Source organism: Nannospalax galili, unplaced genomic scaffold (assembly GCF_000622305.1).
Source record: "Nannospalax galili isolate Female #2095 unplaced genomic scaffold, S.galili_v1.0 scaffold161, whole genome shotgun sequence".
Classification (NCBI taxonomy): Eukaryota; Metazoa; Chordata; class Mammalia; order Rodentia; family Spalacidae; genus Nannospalax; species Nannospalax galili.
In genome coordinates this window covers 3,390,093-3,408,747 of record NW_008348586.1, presented here as the reverse complement: position 1 = coordinate 3,408,747, position 18,655 = coordinate 3,390,093, and the positions used below count along the sequence as shown (strand labels likewise).

The 18,655-nt window shown below is 42.1% G+C and overlaps 1 protein-coding gene across 3 annotated transcripts in view; it reads right to left on the bottom strand.

Annotated features, from left to right (window-relative positions):
* Window positions 1-18,655, bottom strand: part of Cnnm2 (cyclin and CBS domain divalent metal cation transport mediator 2) — a 157,442-nt gene that overhangs the window by 22,732 nt on the left and 116,055 nt on the right. For 2 of the 3 annotated variants that reach the window (XM_029569608.1, XM_008845672.3), the window contains exons 2-4: window positions 17,153-17,296; window positions 13,649-13,786; window positions 11,208-11,377 (exon numbers count right to left, since the gene is read on the bottom strand). In XM_029569608.1, the coding sequence (XP_029425468.1) occupies window positions 11,208-11,377; window positions 13,649-13,786; window positions 17,153-17,296 (452 nt within the window). Of the gene's footprint in view, window positions 1-11,207; window positions 11,378-13,364; window positions 13,423-13,648; window positions 13,787-17,152; window positions 17,297-18,655 lie in introns of all 3 variants that reach the window. The other variant, XM_008845671.3, reaches the window with a different exon arrangement.

Here is an 18,655-nt window from a genome sequence, read left to right as displayed (position 1 = left end):
TTTTTAAAAAAGGAAAAGAAAAACAGGCAGGAGAAATGGCTGGGTGAGTGAGTAAAGGTGACCAGCACCAAGCGTGATAACCCAAATTTGAATCCTGAGTTTGATCTTTGAGACCCACATGGTAAAGGAGACAACTGATTCCTAAGGGTTGTCCTCTGGCCTCCACACACATTATGGCACATGCGCACACACATACACAGGTGTGTGCAGACACACACACAGACAATAATAAATATCTAAACATAAATAGAAACCAAAAAAAAATCGGTTTGACAATTAACGTTTAAGATTTGGCAGAAGCCGAGTGTGGTGGCACACATCTTTAATACCAGCAGTTGGGAGGCAGGGGTAGGTGGATCTCTGTGAGATGGAGGCCAGCCTGGTCTGCATGTCAAGTTCCAAGCCAGGTGGGGCTATAGGTAGACCGTATCTCAAAAACAAAGTAAAAAAAAAAAATGGCAGAAAAAAATACTGTCCAATTTATATGAAGGTAACAGATTAAAAAAAAAACTACAACAGATTAAAGGATCCCTAAAGTCCTAACATTCTATGATTCTACAATTGCAAGAGTTTAAAACTATCCAACCTTGTGACCCTCCCCTCTCCACAGGAGTGAATCCTTTTAACAGTCAAGGTTCGGGAACATCCAGTTAACATCTTTTATTCATCTTGTGTCAGTAGATCCAAGAAGATGGTTTTCAAATCCCACCAGTGTGAGATTAGGCCCATCCCTACAAGGAGATAGCTTAAAACCAGTTAGGGTCATCTCATTGCATCTTTTCCACACAAGGAGGAGCTACAGCAGTGATTTGACTTTTGGAAATATTCCTAAATTTACTATATCATACTACAAAAGGAAAATCAGGACAGGACATGATGCAGCTCCAGAAAATGTAGAGCTTTCTGTTCGTAAACTGGCAGATTAGGAAAGAGGCCTACTCCAGGCATGGTGACACACCCCTGTAAGTTCAACGCCAACCTGATCTACATATCAAGTTCTAGGCTAGTCAGGACTGCATAGCAAGATCCTATTTAAAATATTTTATTATTTTTATGTGTATGAGTGTATTGCCTGCATGTGTTTAAGTGCACTCGTGTTATGCAATGCCCATGGAGGTCAGAAAAAGGCATCGGATTTCTCTGGCACTGGAGTTAAGAATGGTTCCCAGGACCATGTGGTTACTGAGAATCAAACCCAGGTCCTCTGCAAAAGCAGCCAGTGCTCTTAACTGCTGAGCCATCTCTCTAGCCCCCAAGACCCTAAAGTATTTTTTTTAAATAAAACTTAAAAAAGGCCCTGGGAAGGAGCTTTAACAGTGCCAAGCAAAGATGGCTTCCTGAGTAAGAATCCCACTTTGCTCTGGATGAAGGACTAGCTGATTTCTTCTAAGTCTCCAAGTGCCCATGTGTGCTAGACTGTGCCACCTCTGGTCTCAAAGTGGGACCTTATGCTCTGAGTCAGTATGGCACAATAACTCACAGAGCAGATAACACTGGGCAGCTACTGTGGCCGATGGAGGTGGAGCCATCTGCCAGCAGCCCCTGGTCTGTCCACTCCCAGGCAACAGCCCCTGGTCTGTCCACTCCCAGGCAGCAGCCCCTGGTCTGTCTCCTCTTGGGCTGGGTCCTTACTGTGCTTTTGCATTTTAGATCATTATCATAAAGCATCTGGTGGGGCTTGACATCAGAGAGGAAGTAAGCAGGGTTGGGGAGGCAGCTCAGTTTGTAGGATACTTGCCTGGCATGCACAAAGCCCTTGGGTTTGATCCTCACCACCACACAAAACCAGGTTTAATGGTTCATGCCTGGAATCCCAGCACTTGGGAAGTGTAAAGAGGAGGATCAGAAGTTTAAAGTTATCCTCAGCTATGGAGCAAATTCAAGGCCAGCTTGGGAGGAAGGTTGGGGAGGGAGTAATGGAATGGCAAGGGCACAAACATGGGATTATTTCTTGCAAAAGGGGCCATGCCACTGAAAGATGCTAATCCTGTGTGACTGTCACTTTCATGCTTCCTAGACATGGCTTTCCATGTGGTGGCTGCATATGGAGGCCAGGCACCTTTAAGTTCACTTTAGTAGAAATATATACTTAAAGAAAATAGTGGCCAAAAATTATTTTACACACATTCAATCATCTGGTTGACCCTCGGCTAACAAGTGTCACCACCAGATGTCACTAACTGAGTGCGTTCAATCACACCAGTGCCAAGTTGCATGATCAAATCACAGTTGCTAAGCCTTACTGCTCAACCAGTTAGGAGCTGGTTACAAATGAAGCACATCAGGATCTGCATCTAACAAGACCCCAGAGATTCCAGTGCACGTCAGAGTGAGAAGCTAGAGAGAATGGAAGACAGTGGGCCTCTCAGAAAGAGCTCAGACATGCACACCAGTGGTCAGATAACAGCTACACACATTGAGAATGGCTCAATGTAGCCACGGGACTGGAGAGGTCAGTCATCCAGAACCTTCCAGAAGCTCAGGTGTGCTGAAGGCAAAGGCGCTCACACTCTCAATCCTCCTGTTTCCATCTAACAAGTGCTGAGATGATAGGCTTGCACCATATCGCTTACTTTTATGCAGTGCTGGAATTGAACCCAGGGTTGAGTACATGCTAGGCAACCATTCTACCAACTGAGATACATGTTCAGTCCTATAAATAAAAGATTCTAAGCAAAGGATGTACTTTTATATTTACACATATTAAAGCATATTTTTTTTTCTAAAAGCGAGGCATGGTGGTGCCCACCTAGAATCCCAGCACTTGAGAGACTGAGGCAGGAAGAACATGAGCACCAGGCTGCATAACCAGATCCTGTCTCAAATAAGCAAGCAAGCAAGCAAATAACAAAAAAACAAAAGTGGGCCTCTACACCTCATGGAACATAGAATAGGGATGAAGAGAACACTAATGCATCTTTCAACTCTCATCAATGAAGCTCCCTCATGCAGCAGAGGGCCAGAGCACAAAAGCTCACAAATGACCAAAATGCACAGACTAGAGCCTGCAGTCCTTGGACAGGACTCCTATATTAAAATCCACCCACCCAGGGCTCAGGGACCATTGTGGAAGAGGGGATGGAAAGAGTGTAAGAACCAGGGAGGAGGTGAATGACCACATGGAAATAGTCCTACAGGCATCTGGGACCCTTCTCATATGAACCTACAGCAATGATATCAGGATGCACAAAACCCATGTAGACTTAACCAGACAAAAACCCAGCACAGAACTGTGGAAACGAATAGCAGGCCCCAATCTTAGTCGCAGAATTATTGGCAGCTGATTACTGCTGGGTGAGGAAGAGCTGATTTTCTTAAAGGGAGAGAGGGACTCTAGTTAGGCTGGATCCCAGGAGATGAACTTGCAATGAGGGACATCTGGGTACACTAACTTTACATGATAGGCCTTAACACAAATGACAGAATGCATGAACTCCAGTGGGGGGCTATGGGAGGGTGCCAAAGCGGAGGGGACATAAAGATGATTTTCTGTATGAAATACACAAAAATTCAATAAGAAACTTAAAGAAGAAAACACGAATGCATCTTTCAACAAAAGTGGGGTTACTGCTGGGTATCCAAGCAATTTTTTTTCTTTAAGATGGGTGTACCATCTGTACTTGACTCAAGACTGCAGATCTGAATTTGGACCTCCAGTACCCACATAAAAGCCAGGTGCATCTGCATGTATCTGTAACCCCAGCAGGTTGTGGGGATAGTGGGGGGTAGAGAGAGATGGATCCCTGGACCTCACTGGCCAGCCAATCTAGCAGAATCAGTGAGAGACTATACCTCAAAAAAATAAGATGGAGAGTGACTGAGGAAGACACACACTGTCCACCTCTGACCTTAGCACACACATGCACACATGTGCAATGTACCTGCATACGCATGTGCACACATCCACATGAACACACACATACAGAGACAGAGAACACAGATGCTTAATTTTGCAAATTGCCTGCTATACCTATTAAGACTTTTTTTTTTTTTTTTCTTTTTTGAGACAGGGTCTGCCTGTAGCCCCAGCAGGCCTGGAACTCACTATATAAACCAGGCTGTCCTTAAACTCAGATCTGCTTGCCTCTGCCTCCCGAGTGTTGAGACTAAAGGCATATGCAACCATAACTGGCTATTAAGACTTTTTCTAATTAATGTAGCATATTTTGGTTTTTGTCGTCCCTCAATTTAACTCTCATTCTAAAATAAACCAGTTCAATCACAGTTCCAGTGAGTAAATCTTTGGGTAGAATATTATTCTCTGCAGCCTCTTTAGAAATTCCACATCAATGCCAACAGGTAGGAGTGGCCCATCATCTTCCCAAGTTTTAGGATTAAGCTTCTATTGCCTATTTGACTATCACATTATCTTGTTTTATTTGTGTAAAAGTTATAAAGACACAACTTAAGAAAAAACTCCTGGAAGTTATGAGGGTTTGTTTGATTTGATTTGGGCTTTTTAAGAGTCTCACTACGCAGCCCTGGCTGACCTAAAACTTGCAGTAATTCTCCTGCCTCTGCCTCCTAAACACTGGGACTATGGGCATGTACTACTATGACCAGCATGAAATTATAAGTTACTTAATTTTGAATCTTTCCCCTAACAAATCTTTTATTTCAGCTGCTTTGAAGGAGAAGAGAGGATTTCATTTTTTCTCTTTTATAGCATAATATCAAGAGAATATTAACTTTTATTAATATTCTGAAAGAATCAAAGTTTGGTTTTATTAATGAGTTAGAAGGTCTTTTCATTTTTAGTTTATCTTTATGATAATTTATTTTGTTCAATTTGTTATTTTGCCCTTTTGAGATGTTAATTATTTGTCTATTTTTTATTTATATATTTAGAGGAATATAATTTCTTGGAAGTTTGAGATGCTGCAAATATAGTATTTCTAGTATTTAATAATAGTATTTTTGTATACTATATATGTTTCATGGTCTTCCACATATTTTTTCCTTAACTCAGCTGCTATTTAGGCTTTTTAAGCTTGCTATTAATTCTAATTTTAATTATATGTTTAAGTGGGTATCACATGTACAGAATAAAAATTCAAACTACTCAGGGAGACCTGCATCCCTCTGCTCCAGTTCTGGGCCTCCAAGTCGCCACCTGAGTGGGAACAATTTTTTTTCCTTGAGAAACTTGCGGAGAAACTTCATGTTTGCGTAGCAGAACAGTGTGAGTTTCCTTCCTGGCAACTGAGAACATAAATTCACTGTTCTTTTCAATCATTTTTTCAAACTGGAAAATAAACCTTAAGTATGAATTAAAATTTTTTTTTTGAGATATAGTCTCATTAACCCAGTCTGGCCTCATATTCACTGTGTAGCTGAGGATAATCTTGAACTTTTGATTCTCTTGTCTCCACCTCCCAAGTGCAGAGATTATAGGCGTACACCACCACAACCCATTTATGCAGTGCAGGGGTTCAATGCTAGGCTTTATGCACACTAGGCAAGCACTCTACCACCTGGGTTACATCCCCAGCCCCATCACTTGTGTATTTTATATCTAATTTCATTATGACCTACATGGGTGGTTTATGAAATTTTTAAGTTTATTGGAATATACATTGTGACACAGCAAGTGATAAAGATTTAGGAATCACATTTTTAAAAAGTATTATTCTTAGCCAGGTGTGGTAGTTTTTGCCTATATTCCTAGTACTATATGCCTAGGGTGGTGAAGGCAGGAAGATCAGGAGCTGATCAGGATCATCTTTGGCTACATAGCAAATCTGAGGCCAACCTAAGCTACATAAGACTCTGCCTCAAAAAAACCAAAACCCAAATCAAATTCCCAAAAAGTATATTTCTCTGACTTTTGTGTTTGATTCTAAATCTTTATTTTACTAATCATACAATTTAAAATTATTGTATAATTGTTCTTGGTATGCTGGTATAAAAAACATTTCCATAAAAATTGTTACTTGGGGGCTGGCAAGACGGCTCAGCAGCTAAAAGCATTGCGTCACACCTGTGGACTTGAGTTTGATCCCATCTCCAGAACCCACATGGTAGAAGGACAGAACAGACTCCCTTGGGTTGTCCTCTGACTTCCACACACAAATTAAATAAATAAATAAATAAAATGTATGCCCTAACCATTTCTACTTTTTGGTTTACATGTATGTATGGGTATGTAAGTGCACATATGTGAAGATGTGCATGCGCACGTGTGCATGTGGAAGCTAGAGGACAACCTTGGGTGCTGTTTTTCCTCAGGATCTATCATCTGTTTTGAAACAAGGGCTCTCATTGATCTGGGGCTCACAGATTAGGCTAAGCTGGCTGAGAGTCCCAGGGATCCACCTGTATCTGCTACCCCAGCACTGGCATTATAAACCATGCCCAACATTTAAAGTGGGTTCTGGGGATGGAACTCAGGTCCTCACACTTGCTAGACAAGCACTTTACAGAGCCATCTCAGTCTGTTTCTGCTTTTAGACACCTATTTTGCTAAGTGATTCAAAGCATGCAAAACCAATACAGATTTCACTGTGATAATGTACTTTTATTACTGCATTTATTAATCCATCAATATATTTTAAGGATGTACTTTTTTCAAACAAAACTTTCACTCTTTTTATGCATATAGTAGGAAGTATATACTTGTATTATGTAGCTTATAAAATATTCTTTTAATTAAGTTCACTTAAAGTATTGCTTTGAATACACTGGACTTTATTTCATTTTGGACTTAAACTTAAAAATTAAAATAACTGGGGTTGGAGAGATGGCTCAGTGGTTAAGAGCACTGGCTGCTCTTGCAGAGGACCCAGGTTTGGTTCCTAGCATCCTCATGGTAGCTAACAACCATCTCTAACTCTAGTTCCAGGAGAAGCAATGTCCTCTTCTGGCCTCTGTAGGCATCACACACATGGGTGCACTTATATACATGCAGGCAAAACAAATACACATAAGATAAAAAAATTTTTTAATTAAAATAATGGGGCAAGGGATGTAGCTCGGTTTGTAGAATGCATGCTAATACAAAGCCTTGAGTGCAAGCCCCAGCACCACATAAACTAGGTGTACTGGCACAGGCCTATAATCCTAGGACTAGGGATGTGGAGGCAGGAAAATCAAAAGTTCAAGGTAAGGTGGGGAGATGATCAGTGGTTAAACATTAGCCACCCAACCATGAGGACCAAGAGTTAGGATCCCCAGAAAACCCACATAAATGTCAGGTGGGTGTGGTGGCCCACTTGTAATTCTAGCAAAGGAAGTCGGAGACAGGGGATCCCCAGAGCAAGCTGGCTAGCAAGAATAGCCATATCTGTGAGCTCTGGGTTTGGTTGAGAAGCTTTGCCTCAATGAATAAGGTGGAAGAGTAATTGAAGATGGTTCCTAACAGCAATCTCAGGCTTCCACATGTGCGCTAACACATGTGCACATGAGCCCACATATGCAAAAACATGCATCTATACACACATGAAAAAAATTCAAAAAAGAAAAAGATCAGAGCTGGAGAGATGGCTCAGCAGTTAAGAGTACTAGCTGCTTTTTCAGAGGATCTGGGTTCAGTTCCCAGCACCCACATGGCAGTTCACAACCTTCTGTAACTCCAATGCTGGGGGATCTGACACCCTCTTCTGGTTTCTGTGGCTGTTACATGACATGGGTTCACTCATGCAGGTAAAACATTCATACACATAAAATGAAATTTTTTTTAATTAAAAATAAGTTGTTGAAGGTAATTTTCAGCTACACAGTGAGTTTGAAGCTAACCTGAGGTACATGAGACCCTATTGAAATAATAATAATTATTATTATTATCAAAAATTATGTGCTTCAGGATGGGTGTGGTGGCTCATGCCTTTAAACCCAGCACTCGGGAGGCAGAGGCAGACAAATCTGTGAGTTCAAGGCCAGCCTGGTCTACGTAGTGAGTTCCAGGCCAACTGGGGAGACCCTGTCTCAAAAAGACCAAAAAAAAAAAAAAAAGAAGATGTGCTTCTACACGGAATTTTTGTCCCAAACTCCAGTTACTTAAGAGTTTTTCTAGAGTTGCAGGAGAAGGTATCTCGCTGCATCCAGGCAGGCAGGGAAGGCAGATATTGCTGCTTTCCTCTGGCCGTGTGCTCATGAAATGCAGAGAGCATGCTCAGTAACCTGGCATGAATTGTATTGGGAGTGGCAGCATTTTAGGGTAGAATGTATTTAGCAAAAGATGACAGCTATGCCAGATTGACTGAGGGTGGCATGGTGTTTCATTTTTATTCTCTGGGTACCTCGGGTAATTGGCTAGTTTGCAAGTACAAGACTTTTGCCAAAGTCTATAATTTACCCCCAAAGGCTTGTTCATCTACATATCTACTACACATACTGCTTATAAAACCCTGCGACAACAGGTCAACACATATGTCACATTATATAAACACCTAATATGCAGAGGTATTTAGCACAGGTAGATGGGCATAAATGACTTCAAAAATGTATTCAAAGACTTATTTTATAAATGGAAAGGGATTATAATGTCCCTTTTCCATAAGATATTTATCTGGCTGTTATTTAGTCTCAAGTAGTCTACCTGGCCTTCAACTTGCTGGGTAGCTAAGAATGACCTTGAACTTCTGAGCATCCTGCTTCCACCTCCCAATTGTTGAGATTACAGATATGTGCCACCATTCCTGGCTTATGTGTTGCTGTGAATCCTGTGCCTTGACAATGCTAGGCAGGCATTCTGTCACCTGAGCCACATCCCAAGCCCCTCTATACAATTATTTGAAGATGTATAGCTTTTGGTCTCAATTCAGAGAATAACTGTAAGGTAGGAGAGAACTGACTCCACAAAGTTTTCCTTTGACTACTGTGGCATGTATACCCCACCCCCATTGTTCACATACACATACATAATAACAAATATTCTCAAAAAGGCCAAAAAAATGCCACACACATACACATAAATAAAAAAATAAGCCTTAATAAAATTGAGTTGGGCCAGGTGTGGTGGTGCATGCCTTTAATCCCAGCACTCGGGAATCAGAGGCAGGTGGATCTCTGTGAGTTTGAGGCCAGCCTGGTCTACCTAGTGAGTTCTAGGACAGCTGGGGCTACAGGGAGATGCCTCAAAAATGGACAAAAAAGGGGCTGGAAAGATGGCTTAGTGGGTAAGAACACTGGCTGTTCTTGCAGAAGACCCAGGTTCAAATTCCAGCACCCACATGGTAGTTACAACTGTCCAAAACTCCAGTTCCAGGGGATCCGACAGCCTCTTCTGTCCTCTGTGGGCATTGCATGATATGGATGCACATAAAAGTCCTAAAGGGAATTGCACTGGAGGGAACATACCTCAGCATAATTAAAGCTATATACAACAAACCCAGAACCAACATCATTCTAAATGGAAAAATCAAAAACAAAAACAAAAAAAAAAAAAAGACCATGGCTTTCTTATGTACCTGTGCTAATAAATTACAGCTAAATAAGCACCAATATATAAAAAGACAATCGAAAGTCCCATGGTTTCTTCTGTTACCTCTGAAATTCACAATATCAATCCTCAAAATTTTCCTAAGCCAAGTCTTTAATGTCATTTGGAGTCTCACTAGGCTTAAGGAACAGTCACATTCAAGAGAAACATGGATGCTTTTGACTCCTCATTGCAATACATAAACTCTCAATAGTGCCCTCAGAGTTTTGAGCTGATACATTTTCAGAGAAAAAGCAAAACAACAGACTAATAACTGAAGTTAATAGAAGAATCATAGTACTGGATTAGTAAGCCTGGAGACAGACATTTCTAAGACAGCCTATAAGAAAATGGGCTGTGGACAGTGATTCCACGGGTCTTCCCAGATGCCAGCCAAGGGTCTCACACGACTACACATGTGCCAGAGTTCCTGACACCTACACATCTGAAAAAAGTTATTTTCAAATAAGAACAACTTTCTCAGGGCTGGAGAGATGGTTCAGTGGTTAAGAGCACTATCTGCTCTTGTAGAGGAACCAGATTCCATTCCCAGCACCCACATAGTGGATAATAATTGTCTGTAACTCTAGTTCCAGGGGCTCCAACGCCCTCTTCTGACATCTGCAGGCCCTGCATGACATGGGTTCACCTACCTACATGCAGGCAATACACTCATACACATAAAATTAAAATAAATAAAATTTAAAAATTTTCTTGCTGGGCGTGGTAGCTCACGCCTTTAATCCCAGCACTTGGGAGGCAGAGGCAGGTGGATCTGTGAATTCAGTTCAAGGCCAGCCTGGTCTACATAGTGAGTTCCAGACCACCTGGGGCTACAGGGAGACCCTGTCTCAAAAAAGACAAAAAAATAAAATAAAATAAAATAAAATTTCTTAATCCATTCACATAACTGGAGACTTGTTAGATTTTAGGGCCTACCAATACTAATTCCACTCTTCTGATGATTCTTCCAGTTCATCCAGGAAGCAACTAAGAAATAGGAGGCAGCATAGGCAGCTAGCATTTTTGTATTAAAATCAGCCCAGACTTCCTGAAAAACTGACTTGTTACTGAAGAGGTACAAAACATTCACAAACTTGGTTTTTTTCTCAGTATAGCCAAGGGCAGTGCCTGTCAAGCGTGACTGCAGAATCCCAGCTCAAATGCTTAATCCCTCAGAGAGGCCTGGGGACAATGGCTTTCTCAACCTGTATAGGGTTGTTACCCTTAGTCACTATTAGTTACCACTATTTCAGGAGACTGTCAAATACCAATTCCTTGCCAAAGAAGAGTCTAGTTAGTAACCAGCAATAAAAACAATAATAAACGAATTGTTTTCACGATGTTAATAGAAGAGATCCTAAGACATGTCTCGATCATTCTATAAGACCAAGGCCTAATGAGGGATAAACAAAAGAAAAGACAATATAAAGAGAACCCAAGGAACCCATGACAATAAATTCCAAATACCCACCAAGATTTGGACAGAGATGGGCCCGTTAGCAAAGCTTCAAAAATGACACACAATCGAGTTCATCATTCTCCACTTGATGTAGCACCCCAGCAATTCACAAAGAGTCTTTCGGTATTGGAGATTGATTCAATGGCACTGCCTCATATTATAATCATTAACAAAGCTATGCAAACAGAGATCAAAGTCTCCCCTTATGAATCTACATACAGAAAGTTAAGTAGGTAAACCTTGACACCCATCACCTACATCAGGCCTCCTCAGAGCACAGAGGATGGGCACTCAGTGAGAGCAAACAAGAGTGGAGTGATTCCTGACCTGCAGAATGAGAACGAAGTAGTCTACAGGTCTGTTTCGCTGGTAGAGGTAGTACTCGGGGGCTTTCTTGTTCTTCTCATCAAACTTCAGTTCCTGGATGACATTGGGGTGCTTTAGCAGCCTTAGAAGGATCTTCTCTGACATCTGGGATGGGCTAAATGCTTCTACTTCTATAGATATAAACACAACTTGACATTACACTTCAAACGGAGGGAAAAGATCATGCTAGCAATCACGGTGCTCAGACTGTAAGAATACTTGGCATCAGAGTGATAGAACATGGATGAACAAGACTTCCATTTGGTGATCCACTGGGGTCAGATTACCTGGGAGAAATCAGAAAAGGTGGAATGCTCATATCTGGTCCTTTTAAATTTTTCTTTTTCAACCTGTCACTGGTTTCTGTCTCATATGAGTGCCCTATGTTTCTGATTGATGGAGATGAAAACCAATCAGCAGCAGTCTCCTTGAGAGCCAGGATGCCCTCCAACACAAGTCACAACAGTCTGACTATCCACCAACAGCTAAGGGAGGAAGCCAAGGTTGGGAAGCACTGAGGGTGGGTTAGTACTGGTACATAGACCTGGGCTCCACCTCTCACTCTCCCACGCCACTCTCCTGAGAGATTCCAGGGACCACCGAGGGAGAGATTCAGAATAGAAGCAAGGCCGTGCACACATCAACATGCACTCCAACTCGCCAACAAAAAAAAAAAAAAAGGAATGTTGGTCAGCATTGACAAAAATAGTCACTTCACTTAAAATGACCAAAAATCAAAAGTACTGACTCAAGGGTGCTATTGTACAAGTGGACTTCATGACTTCTCAGAGGCAGAGTAGGATAACACTGAGTTTTAATGTGTGGTTCTTCAATGATGAGCAACAGTATTAGCAGAATTAAGAAAAGAATTATAACAGATATTGTTTAATTTTTTATTTTCTTAATTAGATGCTATAGATGAAAGCTATAAATTCAGTATTCATGTCTGTGACTTTCACAGTAAGACAGTACACTGCAGGCAATTTGGAAAACACAGAAAAATGAAATAAAAATGATCTGTAAGCCAACTGCTTGGATAACCATTTAGAGCAATTTGGTGAGTATTTCTTTCCAGTGCTTTGCCTAGGCATGTGTGCCTCTGTACACGTGTGCATGTGTACACACAGAACCATAACTGTGGACTTAACATACATATATTTTGATATCCTGGACTTTCCTACTATACAGTAAGTCATGGACACTTTCCCATGTCATAAATGTTAATAGTGAGCATTCCGATGTATCTGACAGCATAGGGAACATCCATCATGTGCTGCTGTTGACCATCTTTTCAGTATACTCTTATATAAATACACTGCATGCAGCTGAAAGCTACTGGCTTGCCCATCTTGAAAACAGACGTCTTCCACAAGCCTCTGGGTAATTTCAAACTTTTTTCTCACCCTTCACCTAGAGGGCCACTGGGGATGTGAGAGGGTTAGTCAGTCTCGGGTCCTTTTCAACCTTGACCTGTTGGGAGTGGTCAGTGCTGGCTGAACTGGTGGCTTTAATAATGTGAACACTTGCCTCTGAGTGGGGCCCAGGTTAATCTGATTTGAACAGCCACCAAGAAATTCATGCCCAAGTCTTAGAATCTCTCATTTCATCAAACCATAAAAGAGAAGGATTTAATTCTGCCTGTCTGTTTTTCTTCTTTGTGAGTCATACATAGCACCTGCATTACCACTGGTGTCCAACTGTTCTTCCAAGGCAAGCTGAAGAGAGAATTACTCAACTGTCCAATCAAATGAAGTGGTGTCTGGTTTGCACTGTCAGCCTACTCCGCCAGCTGGCTCGCCCGTGGGCTTAGCTGGAAGTAGATGACCTGGCCTCCCATACACATGCAGTGTGGCACTAACATTCATCCTTACCTTCAGACCAATTTTAAGTTACTGGTCCACCCCTGGTAAATGTCTCAGAGGGTTCATGCCGACACTGAACACAGGAGAGGAGAGAATTTAAAGAGAACAAAACAAAACAGAACAAAACAAAAAAAAAAAAACAAAAACACAAAGTGGCATTACTTGTCACCCCATTTCCCAGCCTCCACCCCCAACCCTCCCAGTCAGTGGTGTTGAGGAAGGCTCGGCGATCTCACACTGTGATAAGCACACTTGCCTGTTGCTAGGAAACGGTGCATGGCCAGGAGAAGCTGTGGTGATATTTTAACCTTCATCTCGCTGTCTTTATTTTGATATATCACAGTGAAAGATTTATCGTCCTCTTTTTTTTTTTTTTTTTTTAAAAAAAAAAAAAAAAAAAAAAAAAAAAAAAAAAAAAAAAAAACAAAAACACAAAGTGGCATTACTTGTCACCCCATTTCCCAGCCTCCACCCCCAACCCTCCCAGTCAGTGGTGTTGAGGAAGGCTCGGCGATCTCACACTGTGATAAGCACACTTGCCTGTTGCTAGGAAACGGTGCATGGCCAGGAGAAGCTGTGGTGATATTTTAACCTTCATCTCGCTGTCTGTCTGCTTAAAGGCAGAAAAATCTTGCTTTCTTTCACGATGGGCCACTTTCTTTTTCGTTCTGTTATCAGCTGGGGGAGGGGGTGAGAAAAGAAAAACACAATCAGGACTCTTTATGGATGAAAGGGACAAAATCCACTGTTTGAAAGGCTCTAGGCTTCCTCCAGGGACCAGTGATTCCTCACAGAGAAAGGTCTCCTGGAACCATCAGACAGTAAAGGCAGACAGCAAAGACACCCTGGGTCCACAGTCACAGCAGGGAACCTGGAAAGAGCTCATGGGGAGGCTTTAGAGAGCCCATGCGAGACTGGACTGGGCAGGCAGGACAAAGCCCTGGACAGGCCCACACAGCAGCTGAAGGTGTGGCCTGAAGTGTACCTACAATGAATGTAACCACACTCCAGTGAAATTGTCCCTGTCTTCTAAAGGCCCACAACCTCAGCTGAAAGAACAAACAAACAGGATCCTTCAAGAAATGAACAAGACTGCACTCCAGGAATATGGCTTGAATCTCTCTGCCTGCTTTATTCCTAACAAGATGAAGAGGTGTTCAGGGACAGGCAAACATGGAGGTAACACTGGTGGCCCTCTGGAAAGGGCCAGAAAGAAAATAGGCTACACGGGCTCCATGGCTTTTGTTGCAGTATGTCCATGCTCAGCAAAAGTAGCGGTTTTAATTAAGAAGCACAGCTATGCTTTATGGAAATGGAAATCTGAATTTTCATTTAACTTCTACCTGTCACAAAATAGCATTTTGTTGATTTTTTTCTCAGTCATTAGAAAAACACAGGAAACCATTCTTGCCTTGTAGGCCATATGAGTTAAGCGGCAGACACTCATGTGCTATGGTTTGCTAACTCCTCATCTAGAAGGACTCTCCTGCAAAGTCACTTTTCAACTATTTTCCTGAATAAAGTAGTAATAAAGAAAAACCTGACTTGATGAGACCCCAGCTGGGTACAGTGGTATACGCCTATAATCCCAGCACTTGAAGGCTAAGGAAGATTACAGATTCAAAGCCAGCCTGGGCTACATAGTGAAACCCTGTCTCAAATAATACCACACCACCCCCTCAAAAAAAAGTAAAAAAGAACAAAAAGACAAGGCCCCCAATTCTTTTTTTGCCCCCAAGACTCTGTGAATTATTTCCTATCCAGGGTAAAACAAAATGATTACCAGGCTTTCCACAAATGTGTCTTAAGCTTTTCTTCTACCTCAATTTCTTTTGGAAAAATCAGATAGTGAAAATCAATATAAGATTTGAAAAATTTCTACTGGCAACCAGCTGTCATCATGGCCGACCTCCTATCTACATCAAGAATTTCCCTGAAACCACAAGTTCAGCATTGTGCACCAGCCAGTCAGGTCAGGAAGCAATGCTCTATGACGTAAGCCCCCAAGGCTTAAGAGTTTAGTAGCATTTCTATAAAACCCAAGTACAGAAGATCTTTTGAACATTTAAACTGTCTTTCCAAGGCAGCTGCTACACCAGGGAAAACACAAATGTCCAAAGCTGTATTCAGTATTAAACAATGGTTTGTGAAGAAGGTGAAGAGGGCCAGTAGATGGCTCAGCCTAATGAACCTGAGTTCAGTCCCCAGAACCCATGAAAAGGCAGAGAACTGACCCCACAAAATTGTCCTCTGACCTCCACACATGCACTGCTGTACATGTACACCCCCAAAAAGATACAGTAATGAATAAAACTGTCAAAAGTACAAAACAGACATGGGGACAAGTGTCTTAAAGAACACCACAGGCATGGAGCTGGAGAGATGGCTCAGCGGTTAAGAACACTGGTTGTTCTTGCAGAAGACCCAGGTTCAAATCCCAGCACCCACATGGCAGCTAACAACTGTCTATAACTCCAATTCAACAACTATCCATAAATTCTAGTCCCAGGGGATCCGACAGCCTCTTCTGATCTCTGTGGGCATTGTATGACATGAGTGCACTTACATACATAGTGCAGGCAATACATGAATACACATAAAATAAAAATATAATTTTTTAAAAAGTAAAAAAAAAAAAAACCACCATAGACATGTAAGGCAGGCAAGTACCCATTTTTCAAAGATAATTATTAGCGATTTAAAGCTTTTCTCTTGGGTTCTAGAAGACCTTAGTCATTTTAAAATGTGTAAGGTTCTGTTGTAGAAAGACTAAAGTCACTCTCTTTTTGAGCAAGGCAAGCTTTGCCCTGAATGACCCAGAGCATTGGGACAGTCCAAGTTCCCCTTTGAGTTCTGTTTCAAAGCTAAGAGGATATACAGCACCCGGGTGCTTGTTCTCTGCCCACTCCCAAGACCCTTGGGCCCTCCTTGGCATTATTAGCTTTTGAAAGACTTATACGATAATAGTGGGGCTGTGGATGAAGGCTGAAGCTTACTGGTCAGGTAAGCCAGTTAGTTGTATTCTGTAATGAGACAGGCTATAGGTCCCACACTTAGGGGCCACGTTCGTGTCTGAGGAAAGGAAGTACAGATACTTGCCTCCCCTTGATTGATCCAAGATACTCTCTGTGCCTGTCTGCCCCTCAAAAGGAGGTAGACACACAGATAATTAGAAAACTATATTCTCTGTGTGTATATGTATATGTGTATGTGCATGCATGTGTACATGCATGTGTGGAGACCAGAACTCAGTGTTGAGTGTCTTTCTCCATTATTGTCCACCTTATTTATTTATTCATTCATTCATTCATTCATTCATTCATTTTTGAGACAGGGTCTCATTGACCCTGAAGCTCGCAGGTTGGCTAAAGAAACTGCCCACTTCCCATTATTCTCTTCATGTCTCCGCCCCCAAGCACTGGAATTATAGGCACACACCACCATCTCTGGCTTTTTATGTGGGTTCTTAGGATCTGAACTTGGGTCTTCATGCCTGTACAGCAAGCACTTTACCAACTGAGCCATCTCCCCCAACCCTCCGCCCACAACTGCATTCTTGCTGAATCCCTCTTCCTATGTCCTACCCGCCATCACTGTCCCAGTCAACTATGGCTGCTCAGCTCATCTGCCTGAACCATGAATGCTGGAACAAGGAAATTTAATCAGCTGTCATCCATCAATTTAATGAAACAGATCCCCTTGTTAAATATGTGGATTATAAATGTAAGAATAAACTTGAAAACACTTTGTCTAGCTGTATAACATGAATTTAGCAAAGAAGGATGTAAAATATGTCTGAAAACCATGAGCAGAATTTCCTGTTTCAATGTAGATTCACCACCAGGAGAAGCTGGCTGTTAAAGAGAACACAGCTGCCTGATGTCACCAAATCTGTCTCTTCTTCCACCTCTGTAAGAGGCTGCAGGAAGCCTGCATATCATGTGTAATTACAAACAGATGGGCCCAACACAGGGGTGAAGGGTCAGATGACTCACAAATGGCAGGAAAGGTTTGAGAAAATCACAATCAGACACTGTGACTCACTGTATAAGTCTGTTTCATCTAGGATCTCAGATTTGATGATTTCTTCAATCACGTCTTCTAAGGTGACAATGCCCAGAACTTCATAAAATGGGTCCCCTTCGCCCTCATTGTTTACCCGCTGCACAATGGCCAGGTGAGATTTACCTTAAAGAAAAGAAAACAAGTTTAAAAGGTTGGTTCCTGGGTTCTCTGACTCCTTTCATGTCCTGTAAACACAGTGGCCAGTTTGTACCAGTTCAGTTCTCTGCCACCATACCACACCACCAGCCCAGTGCCAAACTGCGTGTGTGTGTGTGTGTGTGTGTGTGTGTGTGTGTGTGTGTGTAGGCCACATGACACCATCAGCTGTCTTCCTCAATTATTCTCCACCTTAAGTTTTGAGACAGGGTCTCTCATTGAACATGGAGCACTGATTCACTAGACTGGCCAGTGAGCCCCAGGGATCCTCCTGCTTCTCAATGCTGGGATTAAAGGCATATACTGCTGTGCCTGGTGTTCTCTCTCTCTTGTTCTCAGCATGTGTATGTATGTGTGATATATATGGGGACATGCATGTGTGTCTATAGAGACCTAAAGTTGGAGTTGAGTGTCTTTCTTTATCACCTTCCACTTTATCTACTGAGGCAGGGTCTCTCCCTAAATGCAGAACTCACAGAATCTGGCTAGTCTAGCTGGGCAGCTTTCCCAGAGATCCTTCTTCTGCTTCCCAAGTGTTAGGATTACATGTGGTCACCATGTCTGCCCAGCTTTTATATCAGTTTTGATGACCTGCAGCCTGGTCCTCATATGTGGCATCTCTCCAGTCCTCATGCCTAGTTTTTTTTTTATTTTATTTATTATTTTTATTTTATATGTATAAGTGTATTGCCTGCATGTATGTGAGTGCACCCATGTCATGCAGTGCTGCGGAGGTCAGAAGAGGGCTTTGGATTCCTCTGGACCTGGAGTTAAGAACGGTTTGTAGCCGCCATGTGGGTGGGTACTTGGAATCAAACCCAGGTCAGTGCTCTTAACCGCTGAGCCATCTCTCCATCCCCGTCTAGTTTTTTATGTAGATGGCAGGGATCCAAACTCGGATCCTCATGCTTATGCAACAAAGCTCTTTACTAATGGAGCTATCACCATAGTCCCTAGCAGAATTTTGGGGTATATGTGTATCTGCAGCAAAATTTGCTACTGGGTTATTAAAGTCTAGATTTTAGTATTTTAAATGGTGTGGTAATACCACAAAGGAATGGACAAAGTTTCCCAAGCCCTTAAAAGGAGGAAAATGGAGAAGCCCCATCTTCCACATACAGTTCGGTTTCCTAAAGGAAACCATCACTTAACTTGAGTACAGAAATTCTCTCAGAGAGAGAACTCTGGGAGGTCCAAGACGCACTGAGTTCAGTGTGGCCAAACCATTTCCCCCAAAATATTAAAATGTTATTGGCCTGTTCCACTTTGCTGGTCCTTACCATCCACAGTGTGAAGACACTGAACTTGTCCCAGAATGATGTCCCG